General features: G+C 45.5%; 1 protein-coding gene and 1 non-coding gene across 3 annotated transcripts; both read right to left on the bottom strand.

Annotated features, from left to right (window-relative positions):
- Positions 1–344: 344 nt before the first annotated feature.
- RPS9 (ribosomal protein S9) lies at positions 345–8,839 on the bottom strand. Of its 2 annotated transcripts, XR_011283515.1 has the most exons (6): positions 8,817–8,839; positions 6,198–6,307; positions 5,992–6,114; positions 5,428–5,614; positions 4,800–5,024; positions 345–594 (listed from the first exon to the last, which is right to left on the bottom strand). XR_011283515.1 is itself a non-coding variant. In XM_069636604.1 (5 exons), the coding sequence occupies exons 2-5, from the start codon at positions 6,292–6,294 to the stop codon at positions 417–419; spliced, it is 585 nt and encodes a 194-aa protein (XP_069492705.1). In that variant the 5' UTR covers positions 6,295–6,307; positions 8,817–8,838; the 3' UTR covers positions 345–416. The 2 variants fall into 2 exon arrangements, 1 of the variants encoding a protein (XP_069492705.1); XM_069636604.1 differs by lacking the exon at positions 4,800–5,024 and having other exon boundaries at positions 8,817–8,838.
- On the bottom strand, positions 7,741–7,860 carry LOC138565462 (small nucleolar RNA SNORA54). Its single transcript, XR_011301330.1, has one exon. It is a non-coding gene; the product is annotated as a small nucleolar RNA SNORA54 (small nucleolar RNA).
- Positions 8,840–9,343: the final 504 nt, after the last annotated feature.

Raw genomic sequence — 9,343 nt, 5'->3', positions numbered from 1 at the left:
CGGCAGTTGAGAAAATAGGGATTCTGCCCCCCCCCCAACAATTCCCTAACAGAAGTATTCTGATCCACTGGAAAACAGCACAAGAAACAAGGCACAAACCCACTAGGAATTAATGGGCACAATACTCAAACGCAACCAAAACCCACCAATCAAGCACAGTCCATCAAAACTAACCTTTGACTACACAAAGGAAAGAACCCAAAAGTTGACATGGACACCCATTTAAAAACAAATCTACGCAAAGATCCAGACCACGCAAATGACTGGACCAGCAATAGTCGTAGCAGACATGTAGCACACTTTACTGTGGCAGCAGCACATGCAATACAAAACACAAAAGCAAGTACTCCAAAAGTAGTTTTATTTGTGTACACTCTTGAAAACTCCTGCAAGTCCTCCCAGAGGATGCTGTGGGTTTAGTCTTCCTCCTCTTCATCTCCGCCGCCGCCACCGCCTTGTCCCTTCTTGGCATTCTTTCGCTTGACACGGCCTGGACGTCCACCTCCATATGGTGAACGCAGGGAGAAGTCAATATGCTTCTGTGAGTCAAGACGCACAATGAATGATGGGATGTTCACCACCTGCTTACGAACACTGCAAGGAGAAGCACACAGATGTTAGATTACAATTTGCAAGTTCAGTTACACCAACTTGCAAATGCCAAGCAAGCACTACTGCCCACAATAAACATGAGCAAACATCCATACAAGCATTCTCTCCCAACATAAGGCCTTAGAGCAAAGGTACAACCACTCCTTGTACGGGTTTACAATGCAGCAATTACAAGGATGCCAAGTACAAGTATTTCAAATTCCAGGTGTGTTAAGCAGGCTAGGCAAACCAAGGATCGAAAAAGAAACCCAACATTTGTAAAACCTCTAGCTTGAGCATGTACCCCAAATGCCTCGAAATACTGCTAAAAATGGTCACTAAAATGTTACTAAAAATGTGAGGATAATCCACACGTTCCTAGACTCACACCATGACAAATGTATAGACTAGTGTACTCTGGATGGACAGCCAACAGGCAAAGTCCACCGGGTCATAGTTGAAATTTAATGGACACGAGAAGTCTATCCAAGGTGGGCATGGGGGGGTGAGGGGGAACAAGCTTCACCCTGCCATGGCCAGACTGACAGCAAAAGCTAGACAGATCCACCATGCATTTCAGTTCGGCCCTGCAGCTGGTGGAAGCCATTAACAGTACTTCAAACAGGCGCACATGGGGTCTGGCTGCATGGGGCTAACCATGGAGACAGGCAACTACAACATTTGTTAATCTGAAGCCAGCTCACACCCTGCCCCGTGTCCTTGACAGTGAACGGTCATGTCTGGGACTGCACATTTACAGTAAGCCTCCCTGGTAGGGAGGGACCAGGATCCTTCAGATAAGAAAAGATGGTTGGCAGTAGCCAGAGTCTCGCCACAGAGGCCTAGAATAGTCAGTAGGGGCATAGAGGGTGTTAACAGGGGCCATAATGCAGGGAAGGGATGGTGCATGCTTCAGCTCTACAGTACATGAGGAATGAACGCCATATTTGACATAGCATACAACCCAGATGTATCTAGGCGTATGGTTGCAGTGCTTCAGGTTACAGAAAAGGAAGTGCAAGAGGTGAATTACACTGTGGAACGTGCAAAAGGTAATACATCATAAACCAAGTGCTAAAGAGAAGTAATTGGTGATCGCATCCCTCGGGCCTCCATGGTGCCAGGCAGTAGCAGCACAGATGCAAAAAATGGGCAAATACATAGTGCCTACCCCATGGTGCAGGGCGGCAGCAGTACACAAATGCCATTTTAGAAATTAGCAACCATATTGAAATTGAAGCATAGCTTTGTGCTGCAGCCAGGGCCACAGGCCCGAGCCACACATGGAACTAAACGCACGTGGGAATAGGTTGTAGCTTGGGCACTGGCGAGAAAGGTCAGAGCAGTCATAGACCCCCATTGTTGTCAGCATTTGCACCCCAGAAGGAATGCGCCCTGCAAGGCCACAAGGGGGTTGAGAACCTTCCCATGCAAGTCTGACCTTTTCAGCGACTATAGCACCCAGAAGCCCACATCCCAAACCCCCAGCATGCCAAGGTACCAGTCAGCCCCAGGCTACCAATAACTAATACCCCCCCAAGTCGGAAAAGTACAGCAGGTACCATTTCCCTACACCATAGGTCACATGATCGTACTGGCACAGACGTGTCTGGAATAGAGTTTTAGTCTGTTAGATACGACCTATAGCCCTTGTCTACAGTAATATGTGCACATTAGGCTAGAGAGCATAATGATCAATTGATTTAATTGTAGCTGTATGCCTGACACTAGTAGGAAACCACGTGGAAGAGGGACAGGCAGGGACTGCACTCCTACTGATTGCACCACAATGTTTTGTGGTAGCAGAGTACTTTGCAGGCGCACTTTGTGTGGAAATAAAGCATTCTCCTTGCAAGAGGTGTGCTGAGCCTCCCCCTGCCCCCCCCCTTGAGCGTTGAGGGGTTTCTCTACACTATACAGACTACCACCCTCTTTTCAATATCCAGAGTGAAACCCTTTTCCTTCTTTGAAACAGACTATTCCTTTAGGGAGGGTTGTTGATCGATACAACCTTGGACAGCCCCTTTGATTGTATTTTCACCATGTTGTAACTAACGATCCACCACCTTTCATGATAGACCTGAGATGAGCCTGCCGTTGCGTCCACTTTAGCATAATTGGACAAGGTTTATAATTTGCTGGCTAATCAAATCTGTTCAGATATGGGGCTGGGGTCCCAGCACAATGATTTTTCAATTAAGTCTAGTAGGGAATAGACATCCATGTAAAGCAGGAAGTCGAGCAAGATGCTCGGTTATTGTGAGAGAACTTTAAACCCACTACAGCTGCAGAGAATGCAAGAGAAATTCAAAATCGAGCAGTTTGGCAATCCCTCAAATATGGAGGATACAACGTTGGCTAAGTGGGGGACGAGGACTACATAGCCTTTTCCTATGCACAACAGTAGTAAAAAATAGCTAATGTTTTTATTAGTCATTTGAACACTACAATATAGTTTGCAACTGAAAATTACGTTCTGGGTGCCGACATTTCAAAATGATCTATGTTCTGAATAGATAGTTTATTGAACGGTCAGATCCATTTGTCTAGAGCACATAAATAACCCAACTGCATAAAAAATCTTTTCAACGAAGTATGTTCAAGACAGATGTAGAATATTACATTTCTGCATATTCCAATCTTGCAACAAAGTCATGGCTTAAAGAATAAAAGTGCTTATCGCTTATCAAGTTAAATCCCATTGATCAGAGATATGTAGAGACGATAGGGGAGTGATTTTTAAAAGTCCAAAGAAGCAGCCTCACAGATGTGGTGCATTTGCCATGTGGGCAGGTAAACTACCCCAAGAACATGAGCCTCCACAGGGTTATGTTCAGATCAGTGGTCCCAGTGAAGTAGTGTGACAGGAAGCAGATATTACTGCTATATCTGAGGATTTAGAGAAAATGCATTTGTACCCAATCAGAGTATGGCTTACCCAAAGAGAAGAGGTAATTAAATTACATCCATATTGTTATAAAAGGGAATTTCATGTTCCCTAAAAAACATAATAGTAAAATATTCTTACTGATAGGGCTCTATACTTCGGCAGAGGGAATAATGGGTGGGCACCTCATGTTACGAGAGTCGCAGATTAGAGGATATAGGCGTTTGATGTCATCTGGAGAATTCAAGTGTAGTGCAAAAACGATGGCAAATGTGGGGCAAAAGTTTGTACAGCAAGAGGGACAGACGTGGGCACAAAGTGGCGCATAAAAGGAGATTGTGGGAATAAGAAAACTGGATTTAAAGATACAAATGTAGACTGGTTGTGAATGGAGAGCAAGCAAACCAAGCGAGGACAAGTTATTTATATGGTTAAGCCCACTGCCATTGGTAATGCCTTAAATGCGCTGAGGGGTGCGCACCCAGAGATGTGCGATTTGCAGGATTCTAGAATGTATGTGCGAAATGAGCTGGGGTGATGTCCGAGTGCCAAAGTTGAAAACGTGGTCAAGGGGGCAAAGGCATAAAGGGAAGGCTCTGACAACAGTTCCAGCAACTGAGAACCAAGGAACAAATAATCAGCTGAAAGAAGGTGAAAGTGTGGGGAGAGGGGGGTCGAGTCAAGATGAGTCATTGGAAAGGAGCGAGCTCGAGTATTAGTACTTTGCAGTTTCTTAGCATCAGTTCAAGGAGGGCCTAGTATGGAAGGGTATCGAGTGAAGTCACTGAAAATAACCACCAGGTAACGGCATTGCCCTAAAAATGCACCCTCCAGACCATCCAACTTCCCCAAATATTGAATATTCAAGGATTGGCGTATAAATAATTTTAACCAGCCCTCCTAAAAGATTTAAGAATTTGAGGGCTCAGGAAAAATAGATCACCTAAGTGGATGGTACAGGATAAGTACCATTAGTGAAGATGGTGTGTAGGGGATACCAATGAATGGTGGTAAAGGTTGTTGGAGAATAAAAGGTTATGGGAGGGGGTGGAAAAGTTCAGGACAGAACATTAAGCTACAGAAAAGATAGTCGGTACAGGAGGTGGAGATTGATGGGAACTCTACAGTGCACCATTGCTTACAAGCAAAAGATTTGTAATTCACAATGACACGTGGCCCATACCCCTTTACAGCCCGGTGCATTTGTTAACAAGCGCAAGTTTATTCTCCTAAAGAACGGTGTAGTGCAAATTGCACACCTAGATAATCGCTGCTACATCGTTTACTGCCCATTGATAGGGTGCTGCCGAGCAGATGTTACCTTCGCTGCTACCTTCTGCACATGCCCAGCCTGGCATGATCTGGGGAAAACGAAGAACCCTTTCACAAGGTGTACGGCCCAAGCCGAAGTGACCTTGCAGAATTTCGATTGCTACATCCCCTAGCAGATCCATAGAATGCATGTGCCGAGTCCAGCACCAATGGGCCACGAGAGGTACAGCGCATCACTGCTTCGCCACAGCTGGTTTCTTGATCTCACTTTGTGCTACATAAAACGCCAAAAGTAAACCTTTTAGATACAAGCCAAACATGAAACCGAAAGTAGGATGGACACAGCTCAAATGTAACTGATTGCGGAAGGGTAAACATCTGCCCTTGAGTGTACCACTGTGCATAACGCCTTATTACAGCAACAAAATTAAAATGATCATTGGCAGGAAGGATTACTGATCTAGTCTCAGATTAATTTCAGCGTGAATGTTCCACCCATCCAGTTCGTGTGATAGGTTGTTTACCATCAATTTGATCCAACAAATACATATGAAACAATACAAACTCCAACAGAATATATGGTTGGGTTGAGAGCAAATGCTTAAGCTTAAAGCCTGTGCGCTAAATTCTGCCGTTCACATTCAGCCATATTAAAATAAGCACGCTTCTACACATACCGGATATGACGCTGGCGGATAAGTACACGTGCATGATGAATGGATTTGGCCAGGCCAAGCTTGAAAACTTGAGTCTGCAGGCGACGTTCCAAAAAATCTTCAATTTTCAGACCCAGAATGTAATCCAGCTTCATCTTCCCTTCATCGAGCACACCAATACGCACCAGCCTTCGCAGGAGTGCGTTACCTGAGTAAGAAAAGGGTGAGCCAATCAGTCCTAGAACACCTGACAGCACGGAGACCAGCAAAACTAAGCCAGTCGTACAGCGACTGCTTTTAGTATTACACATACAGCATTCCGACACCTGGAAAGAGGGGGAGGCAGGGGTAAGTAACTGATACATTTACCGGTCGGGCAGTTTTAATACTACTACACCACTTAGAATAAGATTGAATAAGATTGAAATGCCATTTCTAGCGTTTTTAGTGTGCAATACTGGGACATACTAGGCAAGGCTAACGGCAGGTAATGCCATTTACACGTTTGAGAACGTCAGTTTACATAGTCCCTTCCGAGTTTGAAATCTGCCATATGGGGTGGTACTGGGAATCCAAGAACCTTACCTTCAAAGAGACGCTTAGCATCCTTCTCATCCAGCGTCAACAGCTCTCGGGCAGCCTTGCGGATTTTGGCAAGAGTGAACTTCACCCTCCACACCTCACGTTTATTTCGTAGACCATATTCACCTAATTAAAAAATAAAGTGTTAAGAACATAAACCAAGACCTTTATCGTAAATTTTGAACATTCCCGGTAATCCCCCAACTCACCAATTAGTTTTAACTCCTGGTCCAAGCGAGACTTCTCAAAGGGACGTCGTGGAGTGACGTATGTCTTTCGACACACCCAGCTTCTGGCGACGGGCATTTTGGCCTACGAGCTTGTTATTGAAAAAAAGATACACAAGTCAGGACATGTTGCAAGTAAATAACTACAAAATGAGTCAAAAAATACAAGCCGCTTAGATGATACGATATGGCATTTGTAACGCACCTATACACAAGTGTTCAAGGCGCGATGAGGCAGGAAGGGGGGCAACAAAGGGAAGACCACCGACAACGATTTCTATTAGGCCAAGTGTCATTCAGATCGCGCAAGTGCATGGGTGGCGGGAAGGGAAAAGTGCAAGGGGACAGGGAAGGGAAAAGTGCTGTACAGGGAAGTAGAACAAATAAATAGGGCCAGCTAGTGGCAAGTGCAAGTTAAGTGCAGGGAAGGCGGGCTGTAGGGATACAGTCCCGCAGTGCAGGGGTTGCCAGGACCAACATTGGCCCAGTTGCAGATTCAGTCAAGAATTTACTGGGGAGAGAAAGCAGAAGCAAAGAGGAAGGTTTTGAGGTGCTTCCAGAACCGGAGATGGTTCTCAAGTTTCAGGGAGGCAGGAAAACTGTTCCAGAGGGAGGCCCCTGCCGAGGAGAGAGATCTACCCCCAACATTGTTGCTTGGAGAAGCGGCTGACCCTAAGGGAGTTGGAAACGGAGGGAAGAGCTTGAGAAGGAAGATATTTAGGGAGAGTTGAAGGTATTTGGCCCCAGAAGGCCTTGTGGCCAATGCAGAGGGTTTTGAACTTAATCATCGCAGCCACTGGGAGCCAGTGTAGAGATTTCAGACCTGGAGAGATATGGTCCCTGGGCTTGAGGCCAAGGCTCAAAGTCCTGTTCTGGATAAGTTGGAGGGCGGAGAGTAGAGGCAGGCAGATTTAGATAGAGAGGCTGTTACAGTAGTCCAGCTTCGAGAGAACCAGGGATCGGGAGACACTGAGCCTCTGGGGGGGGGGGGGGGAAGAGGAGGGCAGGGGAGGAGAGAAAAGGAAGAATACCTCTGAGGAGGTGCAGCTGGTAGTGTGACTTCTTAGAGAAGTCAAGATATGTGAGGAGAGAAAGAGTGTAGAGACGAAGATGACCCCAAAGTTTTTTGCCTTGCAGGTTTCAGCATCCACAAAACTACACAAAGATTAAGTATTGCTTACATGTCAGGCACCTGCCTCTTCGAAGCGAGTGCGTTATTCATAGAGCCAATGAAAATAACGGAATACATGACAGGCATGCCATTGTGGGAAATTAAAAACTGGGAAGCACGACCTCAAGCCACTTCATCCCGCCCACTAAAGCCTTCTCAAACTAGCACAGCACATAGATCAACTCGACTGTAATTCCGAAGTGAAGCTAACCCACATGTCCTCACTGTATAAACTCACATCCGTGTCAGACAACACGATTTATTTAGCCAAACCGGGACAAAATTCACTGCGCACGTTTTACAAATAGCGTTTTTCACGCAAAGTGCAATTAAACCAAAATTATAGCATCAACCACATGTTCCAAATTAAGGAGACAAACAAAAACTGTTCTGTCAGTTATATTTGGAGTTAATATAGCACTGGAATGGAACCTCGCTGCCCAGAGAAAGGACAGTAGATTACGAACAGTGCAGAAGAACCTCGTATTGCGGCTCAGATTTAAAAAAAAAGGTAGATCGATCTTTAGCGCAACAATCATAATAAACCTCGGGCTTTACAACCCACCTGCACTAAGTGTTGGGTTAACATGACCTGGCTGACATACAGAGTTGCGACAGGACAGTAAAGGATGCCTACGTCTCCATTCAAAATGACGTCAATTACTAAGCATGTCAATGGGGCGGGTGTTAGGGGGCCGCTAATTCGCACAGCAGTTCTTGAGTTTGTGGTTTAAGTTAAAACGTTTGACGTTGCACTAGAATGTTTAAGAGGTCGCATGCCCCCCTCCCAATGTCTGAAGTTAACCCCCTTCCTAAGAAACGTTGGTCCAAGTGCACCCCTGGCATTCATCCACCCCTGCATCCCATACCTAGCACACTCGGAAGCCACATCGGCCCGTCATGTTTTAGTGTACAGATCACAGAATGCAAATAAAGGGGGCCGACCTGCGTGAATATCACGCGACAGACTCAGATACAATAGGGATCAATTACATTGATCTCACTAGACAACAGCGGTCTCCACAGTGCGCAAATTGATTAAGTGTTAGTAATGCCCTAAATTCGGTATATGAAGGGCAAAGACGTAAAGCATCTTAAACTGTTTAGGTATGTAAAAAAAAAAAAAAACTAGCAACCACTGTTCGATGATCGAGTAAGCGCACACCTCAAGCGGCCACGAAAGGTTTCTTCCAAGTAGCTCGACCACATAACAGTTGCAAATATGCTGTTGGCTGTTACTTGGGAGAAGATGTAAAGGAAAGCCTGCAGGAAATTGCTACGGTACGTGTTGGGCGGATGAGGAGAAAGTAACAAGAGCGGTATTGATTATGGAGCAGCGTTCAATAACGTGCCAAACACAACCAACATCTAGCCTGCAGACCATGCGGCGGACGTACGTAATAAGATTAGCGAGAAATCCCACAACATACCCAAAAGGCTGCAACGAGGAAAAGGGAGGAGAAATGCAAGTCCGGCCCTTTTTATTAGACGCGCTGGCCTCGCCCCTTTCCCTGGAACGTCATGCTGCAGCCAATGAACACGTAGGGATTGGGAACCGGTGACCAATCGAACCCATCGACAGTACTTGGCCAGCTTGTGATCACATCCGGTACGACGACGCACACGCTTTCAGTACGTCACATAGTTGGAATAACGAACTAGAAGGCCAACCAGCAACTGTCAGACTTGGAAGCCATGTTGGTGGAAAAAGCACTTCACTTTCGATTGATTCTTTCCTATGGCAGCTTTTCCATCGGCATGGCGTTCATGGCTGCTAAATGAATGAAAACGACTGTCTCACTTTTGGCTTTCTTAAAGTATGGAATGTTAGCCCTCCAGTTCTTTATTAGAACTCTATTTAATGCATATACTTTTTACCTTTTTATTTTCATGTATGCGTCTGCCGCCTGTGTTCTTTGGGTGAATTACATGATTTTGGCAGACCTTGAAGGGCTTA

This window comes from Ambystoma mexicanum, chromosome 1q (genome assembly GCF_040938575.1).
Source record: "Ambystoma mexicanum isolate Mex_15411 chromosome 1q, UKY_AmexF1_1, whole genome shotgun sequence".
In the NCBI taxonomy this organism is placed as follows: Eukaryota; Metazoa; Chordata; class Amphibia; order Caudata; family Ambystomatidae; genus Ambystoma; species Ambystoma mexicanum.
Note: the sequence above shows the minus strand (reverse complement) of the source record. Positions and strands in the feature narration are given on the sequence as shown.